We start from the raw sequence: 18,582 nt of genomic DNA, 5'->3' as shown, positions 1-18,582 counted from the left end.
TTAACATTTTAACAGGTTAATATTCTGTATGCAAAAGTTAGGGTCTTATGTATGCTCTTCACTTACTGAATCTGAAGAAAGATTAACAGTTTAAAATATCTAGGGGCTTATATTTGTAAGTATGACTTTTTTAAAAAAGGTTTATTCATTTGAGAGAGAGAGAGAAAAACGAGCCCGCACACAAACAGGAGGGGCAGAGGGAGAGGGAGAGAGAATCTCAAGCCGACTCCCCAATGACCGCAGAGTCCAACACATGGCTTGATCTCACAACCCTAAGACCATAACCTGAGCCAAAATCAAGAGCTGAATGCTTAACCAACTGCGCCACCCAGGCACCCCTATAAGTATGTCTTTCAAACACTATTTTTAATTTATAAAATATGACCAGTAGCCAAACTGACGCTAGCAAAGCAAAAATATGACAAAAAACCAAGTACTTGTCACTAAAAAGCCCTTAAAAACACGATCACATTTCAAATAACTCCAAGCTGGAGTTACCTGCCAAAATCTTAGATTAAGAAAGAAAATTAATATTCAAATTAATATTTTTATTTTAACTTCATCCATCTGCCCAGAAAATAACCTAAACCATTCTAAATCTACTATTTTGCTTGTGGTGCAGTCCTTTTCTTTAGATTACCAAGATAATTTTTTAAATAATATGAAATCAATCACATATGTCACATGAAATTTTAGACGTTTACAATTCTCTTAATAAAAATGTAAGGGCCTCACCATAAGATACTCCAAAAATATCAGATAAATAAGTACTCTTGCAGTTCATTACTATAACTGAGATATAAGAAATCCTGTTCATTATAGAAAAACGTCAAGCAAGGCTTTATGGGTTTATGTGACGTGATATAAACTGTAACAATAATTCTTTGGAAAGAAAGATTTTCTTTTAGGAACAGCCAAAGAACCTAAGAAAGCAAAAACCTGTAACCAAACTTGCATTTCCCCCAGACCCCCAGAAGAAACCTGCAGCAGGGGGCAGAAAAGAAAATGAAAGTTTAAAATAAGGTTTGATGAAAAGAAAATAAAAACATAATCTGCTTCAGGAAATACAGTGAAGGGGTTGTCGGGGTCTCCTCTAAAGAATACTTGAATCTGAACTGTTTCAAAGCAAAACAGAGACGCGATCACTTGGGCTACGACAGATGACTTACAAAGCACAGCTACAGCCCCAGACTCGAACATGAGACATTCCTCCTTATGCCTAGTTTCCACTATGAGACTGAAAGGTGGGGGATCCAATTTGTGATAGATCCGAAATCCTTTGCTGAACGCCATTCTCCTTTCTTCAGAGGCAGCCCTGTGAAAACCAAGCAAAGCAAATGAAGCTAACGTTTCCTTCTGCAGTAAGGACTGCAAGGCACCCAGAGTCCCTCCCTGCCAGGTTTTGATGGGGGTGGGGTGGAAAAAGGAGCTCAGGGAGAGAATGGTTTATTCCAAAAGATAAGCCGTCACTTAATTTTACCAAAAAGCCAGAGGAAGAGCTACCAGTTCTCATGGCAAGGCAACATCAGGTTTAATTACTCTAAGTCCAAGAACGGTTTGGTTAAGATGAGTTTCCCGTTTACTTTATGTTTACCAAAAAGGAAAGATTTTGAGCGTATTTCGTTCGGAGTTGTTTATCAGCTTCCTGCTTCAGGATTTGTCACTACGATGAAAAGGGAACAGATTCGGAAACTTCAAGCCGTTCCTTGGCCGAGGAAGGAGAGGAGGTGGGAGGGAAGGTTAACGAGGCTGCTTCAAAGCTCCTTAGGGGGCAGGAGGAGGGAAAGGATTATCCGACACGAATGGCTCTCCCGGGGGCGGCAGAGAAGGGCAAGGGAAGCGGCACAGGTTACCGCCGCCTCCCGCCCAGCCGCAGGCCACCGCCGGCTGGGGGGACGGCAGGCGGGAGCCCGTAAATATGAATGGCCACACGGGAAGACTCACGACACACACCCGACCGGGGCTCCTCGGGGGTCCCGGACAGCCGACCGCCCGGGAAAGCGGCTCCTTCCCAGGGGGACGAAGCCGCCCAGCCACCCAATCCCTCCATTATGCGCCAGAGGCGATGACCCGGCGCCCAGACCGACTAGGTTCCTCTCCCGCGGACAAGCTGACAGCCGCTGTCACCACAGCCCCCGGCCCGACGCAGCGCCCCGCACCACCCGTAGTATCCTCACAATCCCGCCCGCCCTCCAGAGCCAGGGCTGCCCGCGGTCGCCCCTCACCGTTCCCGCCCAGGCTGCGGCGGGGTAGGCTGCCCAGGAAACGTCCGCCCGCACGCCCGGCTGCCGGTCGGTCTGGCCGCGGCCGTTCCCCGCCCCCCGCCCGGCTTGCTCACCTCTTCCTCCGGCTCCTCCTCCTTCTTCTCCCGCAGCCGCCGCCGCCACAGCCGCCGGAAGCGTCACTTCCGCTCCAACAGGCCCATCTCTTCCGCGCTGCGCCGCGGCCGGGGGCGGAAGGTCCGCCCCCCGGGGGAAAAGGCGGGGCGTCAGGAGGCAGGCCCCGCCCACTCCGAGCCGGCCTGCGGGTCCGAAATGGCAGGCTGCCTGCTGCCTCCCAGCGCAGCGACCTTCGCCTCAGAGGGCCTGTCGGCCAGGCGGCAGCTACAGGTCCGACCGCTGGGGAGGCGGGGACGAGGAGGATCGGCCTCCCTGGCCCCGTAGCGTGGGGTTTTCAGAGCTTACCAACCCTCCCCGTGGGCGCCAGGGAGGGGCTCTGGGAAAAAGCTTTGGGGACCGGGGACCGTACGTGCCCAAGATGGGTGTCAGGACCACCCCCTGCCGCCCCGAGCGGCCTGACGGGCGCGGGGAGGGCTCGGGACAGCCCGCAAGCACCACCAAACGGGCGGCGCCCGAAGAGCTGTCCATGGTGTCTCCCCGCGAACTGCGCCCAGTTCCCGTTCTGAGCATCTGGGTAGGTAGCGGAAGAAAAACTAATGCCCGCTTTGGAGCAACTCTCTTGGCTGCCTTTTCTTCTGGAGTGTTCCAGAACTCTCAGGAACACTACAGGAAAGAGTGCTCCGCTTTACACACGGTGGACAATCGGAAGTCACGAACCGGGGCCTCAAGACTGAGTTGAAACATAGCTGTATTGAGGCAGCTATGGATGGCACTGAATGGCGAATAGCTTTTGTCAACAGTGGAATTTAATAACTAATGGCGTCTAACCCTCTCATTTCCTCATTTTTCAACAAATCATGCTACGTGGCTAATATTAGTGTGTCCCACGGACTTTTCATTCTCTTTCCACTCAAGGGACCTAAATATGGGAATGAAGTCAAAGCCAAGAGTGCCAAAAGGAATTGAAATCCTGAAGAAACAGTTTCTGCTTGCCTTCGTTTTTTCTTTACCTCTTCCTCTTCTTGCTTTTATTTTAGCAGCGAAAGCAGAATTTAAATTTGTTATATTGCACAAAATCATTTCCCCCTCTGGGCCCTGTCATGTGGCTTCTTCATCCATTTTAGAGAAGCTGGACCCCCCCTGGTTTCCGGATACCAAAGTAGCTATCATTCATTAGTAGAAGCGAAGCCTTTTCTTTTCTAGAAGGAGATATGCCAAGACACAGTTAGTTCTGAGAAGTGGAGAGGATTTCTCATTTAGCACTGTTTACTTAGAAAAAGGTGTGTTTGGGGCGCCTGGGTGGCACAGCGGTTAAGCGTCTGCCTTCGGCTCAGGGCGTGATCCCGGCATTATGGGATCAAGCCCACATTAGGCTCCTCCGCTATGAGTCTGTTTCTTCCTCTCCCACTCCCCCTGCTTGTGTTCCCTCTCTCGCTGGCTGTCTCTATCTCTGTAGAATAAATAAAATCTTTAAAAAAAAAAAAAGAAAAAGAAAAAGAAAAAGAAAAAGGTGTTTTGTTCTTAGTGGTTACTGACAGCAGCCTCAGAATTAAACTTATATTAAGATTCTCTGGACTGTAGTTGCTTCCCCCCCCCCCCAAGAATCCATTTAGATTAGAGATTGCATTTGACAGAGGAAGTAAATGGGAGTGGGTGGGAATGGAAATTTTCGTATTTGCCTATTCAGTTATAATGCCTCTCTAGCCCTGAAGGAATGCCAGATGTATGCACCAGAAAAACATACGGAAGGATATTGCTCTGGGAGAGATGTTGTTGTTGAATGCTTTGCTTGGGAGTTGCTTTTTATGTGAGCTGAGACCCAGAAAAGATAAGTTGTTAACAATTACTCCGTTTCAAGTGGAATTGGAACCTGAAACCAAACTTGCCCACTCCTAACCTAAGATCACTTCCACCACGCCTGCCTGAGGCCACACAGGGAACCCCTCCTTCTCAGGGTGTCAGTTATGGGTGCTGGGCTCTTCTAGAAGCAGGTGTTCTGCCTATTTCTGATTTCCTTTGATTTTGGACTGAGGAGATTAAGGTCAAAGTTTCTTGGTTCTGGGTTTGAATTGCTGTTTCTTTCTTCAGAATGAACTGGGGGGAGAGGGGCGGGAAGCAGGACTCATTCCTAGAGCTGCCTGAAGGCCAGGACTTTTCCAAATCCTTTCAAAATAGATCATTTTAGTCATGAAATAAGCACATGCCCAGGGTTTAAAACACAAGGGCCATTTTACTAGTGACTTTTATAAAATGTTATTCCTTCTTTTTCTTGTCCCTCTTTACTACTTATACTTGTTACAGCACATAAAAATAGCTGGACAAATTTTCATCAGATTTGAAAAGTGTGGGGAGGGGTGGTGGCTGACTTAAAATACATGTTAAGTGGCACACACAAACTTCTTACTGAGGTCTTAAGGGCCCAGAGAGATATGCTGACATCTTCTTGACGCTTGAAGATGAGGAATGAGGCCTGTGGTTGGCTGAAAAAATAGCACATCCTAATCCCTAGAACATGGGAATGTTAATTTATGGGGAAAACCAGTCTTTGCTGATGAGATTGAGTAAAGGGTTTTGAGATTATTTTGCATTATCTGGGTAGGGCCTAAATGCAATCACAACTATCCTTATAGGGTAGCAGAGAGAAATTAGAGAGAGAGAGAGAGAATGTGAAGACAGAAGTAGAGACTGAAGCAATGTGGCCACCAGCCAAGGAATGTCAGCAGCCACCTCTATAAGCCACCAGAGAGCAGGAAGGATTCTTCCCTAGAGCTTTTGGAGGAACATGGCCTTGCTACCACCTTGATTTCGAACTTCTGGATTCCAGAACTGTGAGAGAATGTCTATTGTTTGAAATTACCCAGTTTGTGATGATTTGTTACAACAGCCACAATCAATACAAATCTTCTGTGTCTTCCCATCAGGAGAGAAACTGAGATCAGCAAAAACAGTCCCAGACAGATGATTCAGATATGAGCTTCAATAGCTTCAAGAAATTGAAGGCAAACACCCAGAGTTTTAAATGTTGGTTTTTGACTGAATTATTTCTCCTATGGGCAATTCCCTGTATCAGGTTAAAATATGCACTCACCATTTCTAGAAGTCAAAAATACTCATATAGGGACTATAAATGGCTCAATCTAATAGTACGTCCCCAGTACACTATAGCTAGGGTTTATTAATTTAGAAATGACTGATTGGCCCAAGAATATTTTTTAAAACTATACCATGTTACACGACTACGAATTTTGACAGATGTCTAAAGTATGAATTAGTAGTAGGGTCTACTTTTCCTGATAGCCTGAATTTTATCAAAAATACTAGAAAATGTTTGGCCAACTTGGGGAATATTAACAGCCCGATCCAGCTATCTTTAACAGGCTCTTGTTCAGGTTACACAGACTGAGCTGTATCAGGCTCTGCAGAGAGCTTTTAGTATATAGAGAGGGATGGCTCCTGAGAATCAACACAACAGTAGGTTCCAAATAGCATTAGCTATGTGCTTTGAATAAGTCTGTGGTAATCAGTGAAGAGTAAGATTTTAAATTGGAAAAATGGAAACCTTGCGAATAGAAAATATAGTTAGCTTGAGAGCAGAATCATTGTGAAAATAAAATCAAAAACTTCAAAGACTGGGGCGCCTGGGTGGCACAGCGGTTAAGCGTCTGCCTTCGGCTCAGGGCGTGATCCCGGCGTTCCGGGATCGAGCCCCACGTCAGGCTCCTCTGCTGTGAGCCTGCTTCTTCCTCTCCCACTCCCCCTGCTTGTGTTCCCTCTCTCACTGACTGTCTCTATCTCTGTCAAATAAATCAATAAAATCTTNNAAAAAAAAAAAAAAAAAAAAAAAAAAAAAAAAAACTTCAAAGACTGAAAAAACTGCTCACACATACCACAGGTAAGGGCATTATCCCTGTGATGAACAGGGAACTTTTGCGTGCCAAAAAGTTTTCATTTGGAATAACAGACCAACCCAAGGGAGCTTGAGCGAAGGGGTTAGTTTTAATGACACACAGGATTCTCATGGAAACCAAAGGACCTGAGCAATAGCAAGGGCTCAGCCTCACTGAGATGAGAGCTGGAGGGTGTTCACTGGTCAACCTAGCTCTTCGTCCCTAAGCAGCAGGTGTCTCTGGAATTTCAACACCTAAGGCTACATGTGAAAAAGGTAAGCTTTCATGGGCAAAGTGTTTTTGTAAAGTAGCTTAAAATGGCTTCTACAGGATTTGTCAAACCTTTCACCTTTCACCATGTGTTTTGAATCATCAAGCACAGGATATAGAGTATATGTTTCTGAAGATCTTTTTAAGTAAAGCCGCAAAACTAAGGACTACTGTATATTTTGCAAGAAATGCTGTGCTAGGCCTTCTCATTGAGCTGGATGATTTTAACATCCAAGTTCCTGCTGCGGTTAGGGCTGCCAGAGCTAGAGGAAAGCCAGTATAAATTACTGGGGCCTGGAGGTCCAGAAGCAGGCCAGGGGCCAGTCAACATTGCACATCAAAACCAATTCCACTGAACAATTTTTAGCCAGTCTGCCTTTGCCCAGTAGTCTGAAGCCACTCTCAGCAACTGTGAACCCAGTATCCATACACTTTCCATTTTGGAGGACAGTCTCCAAAGCATTTTGGACAATAAACAGCCTTATCAAAGCATGCCCATAAACATGCAGACATATTTCATCGTTCTCGCTACATGCAGAAATTCTGGTGTTTTAATTGTTCTTATTTTCATTTATTTGAAACGACCGACCAAAATGTCATTATAATTGGTGAATGGTGAGTCCCTTTACTATATGGACATTACCGTGCTAGAGATGAGTTCTTTAACCATAAAGAACCACTACTTACACATTGCATTTTGCAGCTCTACAACATCTGACCATTTTTAGAAGGATTTCATGGTTTCAAGAGAAATTAGCATTTTTTTAAAACTTAAATTCAATTAATTAGCATATAGTATATTATTAGTTTCAGGGGCGGAGTTCAGTTATTCATCAGTTGTATATAACACCCAGTGCTCATTACATCACGTGCCCTTCGTAATGCCCATCACCCTGTTACCCCATCCCCCACCCAGAAATTACCATTTAAAACAAAATGAGGCACTTGTCAAAAATCATGGAACTGAATGTACTTAAATTTATGAGAGTAAACTTTACTGTTTATAAATTATACATCAATAAACCTTGCTTTAAAGAAACTAGGGAACTTTCCATTTTAGGAATACTCTCATGAGGAAGGTGCTCACTGGAAGGTTGCACAATCTGGGGCCAATTCTGGGTGATGAGGTTATCATCACCACAGGCAACCATGGGTCAACTGAAGCCCTCTGGGAAGTCACGAGGAACATAATGGAGAGATTATTCGTTGGTATGGTAGATCGTGACTCCCCCATCTCCCACAAGGAGACCCTGGGCACCAATGACTGAGTGCAGTGGGAAGACAAAGGCCAGCTCCTGGAGAACTAAACTCAGAACTGTAACTCTGGCTTGAGGAGTCCGTTAGCCTTGCTGAGACCTTCTTAGTCTTACATCTGAGACTTTAATTCCTCCCACCTCTGCTTCAGAGGTCATGTCCGCCTCATGATCCTGCGGTTCTCAGGCTCTCCTGACCTCCTCCAGTTCCTTCTTCTTTTTCCATCAATAATCTGCTGTACTATCTAATGCTATCTCAGTGACTGCTCCCCACAGGACTGGAACTACTGGGTATTTCTCTTCCTGCTCCCTTCTTTGGCTGAGGGCTGTTCTCTGGGACATTATCTGGTGGACGCTCCAGCCTGCTGCACAGGCCAAGAGAAAGCCCTCAGGCAGAGCTGCCAGTGCCTGCAAGACACCAGCGCATCCAAAGAGATAGGGGTGGGGCACGACCAGCATGTGCTATGACGGAGCCATCAGTCTTTATGACTGTGCTTTATATTGCCTCAATAAAATAGCTTTCCTTTTCAAAAACCTTTCTCACCTATTTTGGAGTTAATTCAGAAGACTGATTCAAAAGGAAAAACTGAAGAAGCAAACCTTTAGCTTTATTAAAATGTCACCCTCTATTTATCTTTTGCTAATTCCCTTCATAAGAAAGGATGTACTTTAGCTATTTCAAGAACAAAACTTTTTCCAGTTCATCTATGCTGAAATCACCTTATATCAAGGTCCCTGTGTGGTATTCAAACCCATTCTTGAAACCAAAATCGCCTGAGGGATTGCATAGGATCAAGTTTCCAAGCTTACTGCAGGAGTCCTTAAAAGTAGACATAGGAAAAATCACCAGTCTAATGGGTTTGGAAACACAAATTTAAGGCACACATGATGTGCATGTCCTATGTATACATGTTTATGTTTTATTCTGTTGAAGTTCTCATTTTAATTCTATTTAGTAGGCCACTACTGTGTAAAAAGAATGAATATGTAGAGATAAAGCGTGTTCCTACAATAAAGATAAAACTGACAGAGCACTTACAAGAGCTCATAACACTGTTTTAAATATTATTTGACCAGGGGCGCCTGGGTGGCTCAGTTGTTAAGCGTCTGCCTTCAGCTCAGGGCGTGATCCCAGCGTTCTGGGATCGAGCCCCACATCAGGCTCCTCTGCTGGGAGCCTGCTTCTTCCTCTCCCATTCCCCCTGCTTGTGTTCCCTCTCTCGCTGGCTGTCTCTATCTCTCTGTCAAATAAACAAATAAAATCTTTAAAAACAAAAAAAGAAAGAAATAGAATTCTTTAAAAAAAAAAAAAAAAATATTATTTGACCTGACCAAGGGTATGCACGCTCATAGTCTATGTTAGAGTCATATGAAATGCTCTAAAATCAGTCATCAGCAAAATACAACAAAGGATCTATTTAAAAATTAATTTAATGCTTGGCTAAAGCTTAATTATATATATAATTATCAAACAATAGTCCTTAATTTCCAAAAAGTTCCTCTTTTGAAAATCACAGAATCAGAAAGCATAAACTTTAAAACAAGTTCTCTGAATATTTACAACATGGTATAAACATTATAGAAGACCAAGGATATTAAATTGCCTGGGTGTAGCTAATCAGCAAGGCGTATTCTTTATTGCATATATAACTCACATATGTGGGATTTTAATAAAATGACAGACTACTAAAATTCAAATGCATGTATTTTTGTAAGCTGGTCAGGGGGTAAAATCATGAATGAGACAGGACAGTCAGCCCAAAACCATGCAGTGAGGTTTGTGGGGCTATTATTTCCAAAAGTTAAACTTGTATGTTCTTCTCAAAAACCTATGTTGCATATATTAGAGTTCATATTAAACCCACATTTGACTGTGATGCTGATTCAAGGAAGAAAGTTTCCATTCACCCAATGACTAAGTCCACGCTCAACTCTCAATTTTAAGGCAGCAAAGCTACAGTGATAGCAACTGCTAACCAAAAGGTGATGAACACTTAGTCACTTGCCAGCCCTTTTGTTGCAACAGTGTAGTAATTTCCCTAAGACAATTTGCTACTGAGTAATTTTCTGTTAAAAGGCTTGCTCCGTAGAAAAACACCACAAATTTCCAGTGTGAAAGTAACTCCATGGTGGTATAAATATATATATGCATAATTACACAATTTACACTGCACACATCGTTTACAGAGAACAATTAACTGAGAGGGTTAATTTGAATGACCATATAAAATAGTTCTGTAAACAAAGTATGACAGGCAGTAAGGAAAACATTAATAGGCTTCCTAGAAATAATGTGAATTCCTTTCATTCCAAAGAAATTGCATTTAAGGACACCGTATTGAATATTAATAATGTTCTTTGTATTAAAACAAGAATCAATATTTTACAGTTTAAGAAACTTTACATATATACAAAATTTATACACTGGGAATGGTATTAAAGCAAACAGGCTTTTCAGTCTCACAGGTCTATTTTCCTTCAATCAAAGACTTAAATTCTTTCACATTGTGGTCACTTGCAACAGACATAGCATGATCCAGAGCGTGAACGCTGGCAAGGAGTTTTACTATCTGTTTTATGTTTTCCCTAAAAAAGAAAAAAATGTAGCAACATCTTATTAATACAAAAGCCTTCAAAGGAAAATTTGTTACTGACTTTATGGCCACTTTTGAGGTTTGCAATCGTTTTTTTCAAGCATACATTTTTAAGGAAGACAGAGATAAGCAAGCTACAGCATGTAAAAAACTAAAATAAATTTGTCCATATAAAACAAAACTTGTGTATGTTTGAATGACTAGCCCAGAGACCAAGTATCCACTTTCAAAAACAAAAATACCCCAACATTTCATTCAGATCAATGATTTTCATTGATATCTAGAAAGGAAAGAAAACAATCTATTGTCAAACTACTTCACAGCCCTGCCTCCCATTCCCTCCTGAACCAGAGTCCCAGGTCTTTCAGAACATGTCTGGAACCCAAATGCATTTGTGTGCATTCATCCCTAATCCATCCACCAACCCACCATAATCTCCATGCTTCCTGAATTCACTAAGAAAGCATAAGCTGGCTTCCTCTATCACCCCAGCTAGCTGTCATTCTGGGTAGTCCTCAAATTTAGCATACATCAAAATTACCTCGAGGGTTGCTGAAACACAGATCACCAGGCCCCATCCCCAGAATTCAAATTCAGTGGGTCTGGGTGGGGCCTGGGAATATGCATTTCTAACAAAGCTCCCAGGTGATGCTGCTGCTGCTGATCCAGGTACCACTTCAAGAGTGACTGTTTTAATAGCTAGTTTGAACCATGTGTGAGAAACAGCACACAATGTGACATTATTAGCTGTCTATTCTCTGCAAAATTGTAGCAAGCACCTTTTAGGGAAGGATTATATTTGTAAAACTTTGTAACCCACATGGAACCTATCTTATGGGCTTTGCACACAGCGAATACTTGCAATAGGTGCTGAAGTTCTTTTCTGTAGAAAAGTAAATACCATTTGTTGATATTTAACTTCCTAACAAAACCAGTTAAGTATATACAAATCAAAATTTAAAAAGTGATTAGGACTTACCTAGTAAGAAACACCAAGAAAAAATATTAGTGCCAAGAAATAACAACCAACAACAAAATGCCCCACACTAAAGATGAAATTAAAAGGTAAGTCAAAATGCCGGCCAAAGAATTTTACCACTAAAATCTCTACTATCTCCTTGGTTTTTAACTTTATCGTTTAAGGGACAGCGAATTTTCTCCAGAAAGTAAGGTTTTTTCCATGAAAGGGAAATGAGGGAAAAGAAAAACATTTTGTTAGAGGAGTATGACTAATGGTGTATATTCTGAAAATGAAAACTCTGACATTAGGAAGAATATATGAAATGAAATTTTTAAAAAAAGGGATAATGGCTCATTTATTCATTCCTTCCTTGCAACGCCTGGTAAAAAGCATGTACAGGCTGCTCCCCAAAAATCATGAGTGATGACCTTTAGTCGATGATATGGATACAGGAAAACACCAGAGCACACAAATGTCCCGAAACTGGCATACAACCTTTAATATTCTTAAGTTTCAGTGACCAGCTTCTTGAGGGTTTACATCTATATAATGAACCTCCAGAGATTAAGATCCATGACATTCTAAGAGCCTGAAATCTCCCCAATTCTTCAAGGGAGGAGACTGAGAAAACCATGATTCATTCATTCACCTTAGAGCTGGTGCTTACCAGAAGTCCTTCCTAATACCTTCATAAATAACATACTGGAAAAAAGGTAAAACTGCAAAAATTAAAAAATGATGCATCTTTTCGGTGGGTTTACCAATACCAAATCAATGCACATTTAAAGTAAAATATGGGGCGCCTGGGTGGCACGGCAGTTAAGTGTCTGCCTTCGGCTCAGGGCGTGATCCCGGCGTTATGGGATCGAGCCTCATATCAGGCTCCTCCACTATGAGCCTGCTTCTTCCTCTCCCACTCCCCCGCTTGTGTTCCCTCTCTCGCTGGCTGTCTCTATCTCTGTCGCATAAATAAATAAAATCTTTAGGAAAAAAAAAAAAAGTAAAATATAAACATGACTCTAAAACATTTTAATAATACTAAAGGTGACCAAAAAAAGACTCTAGATCACCATTTCATTGAACAATTACAAAAAATTACCTTGCATTTCTTTTTTCCACATCGGAACATCCGATACTGTTTCTGTAGATTGTATCTGCTAAGTGTACAAGGTATCGACAGAAGTTTTCTAACTGAGAAATAGTTCTTTCTCCTTTCAGGTTCATGAACCACTGCTTCGGGAAACAACTGATTACCTATGAAAAAGAAAGATGTAAAATAAAATAGTTAAAGTATCTAAAAGCTGAGCCTAGACAATGGGGATAATGTATGTAACTAGAAGACCCGCTATTGAACTATATATAGCCAATTGCTTTGAAGGGATTTTCTTTAAAACCTGACTTTCCACGTTAACTATACAAATATACCTGAATATATCTGTATTTTTAACTTCAGCAGATAGGTACTCAAAACAAAAGATAAATGACCTTCAAGATTTAAGTAAATTAGGGACATAAAATTGATAACCAAATGCTTCATTTTCCTGTCTTCCAGGAAGACCCAAATGAACTGAATTGTCCTTTTATCAGCAGCTTTTGATATAAAAACATGTGCAGCATAAATATCACACTGTAGCCCCTCCCCATCCTGAACAATTCAATGAGTAGGTATCCGCACTGGCCCAGGGTGAGGTCAAGACAACACTGTACCAGGGGGCCGGCTTAGGCCAAAAGCCTAAGCAAGGAGAGGCTGATTCCACATGGGAGAGGGCAGGGTACTAGCAGGATTCAGTCAAGTGGGCAGAGAAGGCTCCCCACTAAAGAACCCAGGGATGCTTGGAAAAATGACGGATTCTAGGGGTGGGGCCAAGCAAGTAGATGAGCCCAGAACATCATGTGCCAGAAAGCAAGAAAGTGCTCCCCCAAAATGAGATGACATGTTACAAGGTTACAGAGGTCAACTTGAAGGGACTCCAATGAAATCTGGGACAATTCCTGCCAAAGATGCAGAATCTGAAACCAACCATGAAAATATCCAACAAACCCAAACTGAGGGACATTCTGCAAAATATTTAGCCCATCATCTTCAGAACTGTCAAGGTTGTGTAAAGGTCAAGGAAAAACAAGAACTCTTCCAGATCAAAGGAGACTAAGGAAGACATAAGACATGACAATTAAAAGAACGATCTGGGAATTTCTTTTGCCAAGGATGTGATATTATTGACATAACTAACAAAACCTGAAGGGTCTCAAAGCTTAGGTGACAATAATAGATAAATGATGTTGATGGTTATGTCATACTTATGTTTAAGAACATCCATGATTATAGGAAACACACAAAGTATTTGGGGCAGGGGAGTATCATGTTAGAGACTTACTCTGACATGGTTGAGGGAAAATTTTTGTATTGTACTTGCAAATTTTCTTTAATTTTATAATCGTTTCAAAAAATATTTTTAAAAAAGAGAGACTGGGTGCCTGGCTGGCTCAGTTGGTAGAGTACATGACTCTTGATTTAAGGGTGGTAGGTTTGAGCCCCACATTGGATATAGGATTACTTAAGAATAAAATCTTAAAAAAAATACAATAAAAAAGATGAAATTGTAATTCCCATAAAGTAGAAAACAAAATAAAATTACTTCTTAAATGAGAAAGAGACTATTGTTGTAATAACACTCAAAATAGCTTTCATCCAACTGTTAAAAATTTATAATTCTGAAATTACAACTTTTATTAATACCTACCAAAATAATGATATAACAGATAGAAGGATAAATACAAATGTTACAGTATACATTTTTACGTAAAAAATGCTGAGGGGGTTCAGAAGTACCTAGGAGGCAAACTGATTGTCAACATTACACCAAAGTCAATGATCAAAGGAGTTTTCATAAAATTCTAAAATCTCTCTTCAAACAAAGGAAACTCAATTCATTCTAATTTACAAGCTTTAAAAACTACAATATGGTTCATTTAACTTACATTCTGGGCTTTTTTGATGCTGTCATCTCCATATTCTGAATTTTGAAAAGCCATGAGAATGTATCTATTTAATAAACCGTCTATTGACAACTCCTGAAGAGTTTTATTGGAGAAAATGCCATACCATTGAAGAAAATTCCCTAATAGCTAGAAAGAGAAAAGAAAATTATTTTCCCAATTACATAATTGACACATAACATTGTATAAAGTGTACAACATAATGATTTGATCTAAGTATATATTGTGAAATGATCACCACGAAGTCAGTATCCCTCACCTAACTAAATTTTTTCCCTTGTGATGAGAATTCTTAAGATCTACTCTATAAGCAACTTTAAATATACAACACGGTATTATTACCTACAGTCACCATGCTGTATATTACACACACAGAATTATTTTATTTTGTAACTGGAAAGTCTGTACTTTTTGACCCCTTTCACCTAACCCCTCTCCCCCACCCTGGACTCCCCATTTCCCACACACCAGATCTCTGTTTCTAGAAGTCTGGCTTTTTTACAAAACAAAACAAACAACAAAACTATTCCAAGGTATTGTTAAGCAATTAAATTAAGTCAAAGAAAATAAAGTAAAACACCTCATGAAATACAGTGCACCATGTCTTGCTAAAGCACTAACAGTTTTAAAGGGTCCAAATGTTGCCTCAAATGACTGAGGATTTGAATTTTAAGGTGTAATTAATTAAAATTAACTAAGTAAGACATAAACAGCCACACGGGGCTAGTGGCTACTTTATGGGCCAGTGCAAAAACAGAACATCTTCCATCATAACATAAAGTACTACCAGGCAAGCGCTCATCCTTGATAAATGTCCTTCATTCAAAATCATGCTTAAGTGAGTCCTACAACCATCCACAAAAAGATAAACTCTCTTTTTGACTACAACACTGCATGTTTATCAGATCTCACAAACCTGAACTGAGCTAAGTCACTTTAAGAGCTCAACCTACTTAAAGCTCAATACATGCAAAATAGAAGGCATTACTTTAAAATGGGAGTTCCCAGCCCATCCCATCATAAAAATTCCCAAGTTTCTCAGTATTTCCCAGCTCAGTAAATGTTAACATTATCCAAACAACTGATTAGGCCAGAAGCTTGGACGTCGTTCTTCACCTCTCTCTCCAGTTGTTTGACCCCCTGCCATCCACTGTGTCCACTTCTCTTGGTTCCTGTTGCCACCCCCCTAATCTAAGCTGCCATCATCTCTTTCTGGACTTCATAGCTCCTCAAGTGATTATGAGCAAAAGCTCCAGAGTAGTCTTTCTCAAGCAGGGTTCTGTGAGAGAGATAAAACTACAGAAAATGATTTGAGTGACTCTTTATTTTCCCAAAGATGGTACATAGCAAGTACCAATCTAGACGCAAAGAAAGGGGAATGCATTATGCTTAGGGCATTAGATACTATTTCACAGACCCCAGCTGAGAAGAACTGCTCATCAGTCAGACTGGCCGCAATTAGACTTCCATTTCTACACTGAATGACTCTGGGCAGGCTATTCTGTACCTAACTATCCCAGGAGTTGAGTGAGAATAACAGTGTCGAGTTATAGGCTACTGTGACAACTCAACAAGATAAGCAATAAAGGGTGTGGCACAGTGCTTGGCACACAGTACGTCCATAATAAATTTTCATTATTACTATCCTTACCTGCTTTGAATCATTATCCACACAACAGCCTGAATAATCTTAAAAACGGCAATTTGTGCATGTCCCTTCCATGACCAATATTAATTTTCAACAAAGGTACACAAGCAATTCAATAAAGACAGCCTTAGCATTATTTAGCCAAATTATGGAAACAGCCCAAGTGTCTATCAATTGATGAGTAAAGAAGATGTGATGTGTACACACACACACACACACACACACACACACAATGGAACAGTATTCAGCCATCATAAAGAATGAAATCTTGCCATTTGCAATGTGGATGGAGCTAGAGAGTATAATACCACATGATTTTACTCATTTGTGGAATTCAAGAAACAAACAAGCAAAGAAAAAAAGACAAACCAAGAAACAGACTCAACTATAGAGAAAAACTGATGGTCCCCAGAGTGGAGGCTGGGGGGGGGGGGGTGGGAAGGAAGGAGTCAACAGGGGATGGAAATGAAGGAGGGCGGGNGTGTATCATGAGCACTGAGTGATGCATGGAATGGGTGAACCACTACACTGTACACCTGAAACTAATATAACACTGTATGTTAACAATACCGGAATTAAAAATTTTTAAAGTTAAAGAAGAAGATAGCCTTTTCAATAAATAGTTCTAGAACAAAGTTCAATCCAGGCCCCACACCTTATATAAAAACGAACTCAAAATGGATCATGGACTTATATGTAAAACCCGAAACAATGAACTATCTAGACAAAAGGATAGGAGAAAAACTTTGTGGTCTTGCATTAGGCAAAGATTTCTTAGCTATGACACCCAAAGCACAACCCGTGACAGGAAAAAGTGATAAACTGGACTTCATCAAAATGAAGAACTTCTGTACTTGGAAAGACTGTTACGGGAATGAAGACAAGCAACACAGTAGGAAAGAAAAGACTCGCTACAAATCATACACCTGATAAAGAATTTGTATCCAGAATACAGAACTCAAAGCTCAGTAAAGCAATTTTTAAAAATGCAAAAGATCTGGGCACCTAGGTGGCTCAGTTAGTTAAGCATCTGCCTTCGGCTCAGGTCATGATCCCAGGGTCCTAGCATCCAGTCCCAGTCCTTGCGTCCTCGGGCTCCCTGCTCAGCGGGGAGCCTGCTTCTCCCTCTCCCTCTGCCCCTAACCTCACTCGTGCGCTCTCTCAAATAAATAAAATCTTTTTTAAAAAATGCAAAAGATTTCAACAGATACTTCACAAGATAATATATACAATTAGCAAACACATGAAAACATGCTCAACATCATCAGTCATTAGAGAAATACAAATTAAGACTGTAACAGGACACCACTACACACCTAGCAGAGAGACTTAAAAAAAAAAACAAAACAAAACAGCACTCCAAAACTGACAATACCAAGCGTGATTTGTGGTGAAAATGAGGGATAACTGAATAACATTAGTATATTGTTGATATGAAAACCAGTTTTGCGTAGGTATTTACCCAAGTGAAACGTAAACTTACATACCCAGAAAAGGCCTGTATGCAAATGGTTAAAGCAGCTTTAATTCATAATCACTCCAAACTGGAAACAATCCAATATTCCTCAATTGGGGAATGGATTAAAAAAAAATACAGCAACTTGCGGCATCATCCACCTTACAAAGGAATACTACTTAGCAATAAAAGAAATTAACTACCAGTAACACATGACAACACTGATAAATCTCAAATGCGTTACATTAAGTGAATGAAGCCAGACTGTAAATGATTCCATTCATAAGGCATCCTTACAAAGAAAACTACAAGAAAAAGGGGTGGCCATGGTGCAGGGGTGTGCTTGACTACAGAAGGACATGGGGAATTGGGGGAGATGGTAGAAGTGTTATGCACCTTGATCTGGGTAGTGAACACACGTTTATATGTAAATTACAGCTCCTATATCATCTGGGAAGCTCATCTCCTCCCTAACTCCAGCCATCCTGGACTTCTCGGTTTTTGTAATGTATGCTGCTCTTCCTCACCTCAGTGCCAGCTCCTACTTATTCTTCTGGTCTAATGATATAAATATCACTTTCTCGGGGCAGTTGGGGATCTTCTGTGACTCACCAGTCAAGGTCTCTGTGCCTTTGTCATATGCTCCCATACTACCTTGAATTTCTCCTTTCAGGATTCACCACAACTGAGATAATAATACTTGTTTGCTATCAACTGTGCTGGATTATAAACTCCATGAAGGCTCCACTTGTATCATATTCAGTGCTATATTCCCCAACTTAGAAAAGTAACTGGTACTCTACTTGCTGAATAAAGAACAGTGGCTTAGCAAGGCATTCTGCTGGCTAGCTTGAACCTTGCTTTGGAACTCAGAATACATTTTCTCGTGTGGAAACATCAAACCTGAATAACTTTTGGAATAAAAATAGTTTGTAAGATGGAGTTTGTATACAGACATCAATCTAAGCCTATAGATTTACTTGATCAAATAGTAAAATACCTTCCAGAATATATGAGCCAAATAAAATCTGAAGTCTTTTAAAAAGCCTAGACACATACCTTAACTGAAGACCAAAACTGTCGTTGAAAAAACAAATAAGGCCCAGAATTTTTATTTTCCAAGACACTAAGAAAAAAAGAGAAACATGAGCAAACATTTTATATGTTAAGTGCCATC

At 41.0% G+C, this 18,582-nt stretch overlaps 2 protein-coding genes across 15 annotated transcripts in view; both read right to left on the bottom strand.

Annotated features, from left to right (window-relative positions):
- The window catches only part of SYNJ1 (synaptojanin 1), a 93,022-nt gene extending 90,586 nt beyond the window's left edge, over positions 1-2,436 (bottom strand). For 13 of the 14 annotated variants that reach the window (XM_034656209.1, XM_034656236.1, XM_034656233.1 and 10 more), the window contains exons 1-2: positions 2,226-2,342; positions 1,170-1,315 (exon numbers count right to left, since the gene is read on the bottom strand). In XM_034656209.1, coding sequence (XP_034512100.1) covers positions 1,170-1,293 — 124 coding nt within the window. In that variant the 5' untranslated portion in view covers positions 1,294-1,315; positions 2,226-2,342. Of the gene's footprint in view, positions 1-1,169; positions 1,316-2,225 lie in introns of all 14 variants that reach the window. The other variant, XM_019800047.2, reaches the window with a different exon arrangement.
- A 7,651-nt stretch (positions 2,437-10,087) lies between these two features.
- Positions 10,088-18,582, bottom strand: part of PAXBP1 (PAX3 and PAX7 binding protein 1) — a 32,755-nt gene continuing 24,260 nt past the window's right edge. The window contains exons 15-18 of the mRNA XM_002919580.4: positions 18,465-18,531; positions 14,284-14,430; positions 12,404-12,558; positions 10,088-10,335 (exon numbers count right to left, since the gene is read on the bottom strand). Coding sequence (XP_002919626.1) covers positions 10,218-10,335; positions 12,404-12,558; positions 14,284-14,430; positions 18,465-18,531 — 487 coding nt within the window. The 3' untranslated portion in view covers positions 10,088-10,217. The remainder of the gene's footprint in view (positions 10,336-12,403; positions 12,559-14,283; positions 14,431-18,464; positions 18,532-18,582) is intronic.

Source organism: Ailuropoda melanoleuca, chromosome 1 (genome assembly GCF_002007445.2).
Source record: "Ailuropoda melanoleuca isolate Jingjing chromosome 1, ASM200744v2, whole genome shotgun sequence".
Classification (NCBI taxonomy): domain Eukaryota; kingdom Metazoa; phylum Chordata; class Mammalia; order Carnivora; family Ursidae; genus Ailuropoda; species Ailuropoda melanoleuca.
This window is presented reverse-complemented; position numbering and strand designations above follow the sequence as displayed.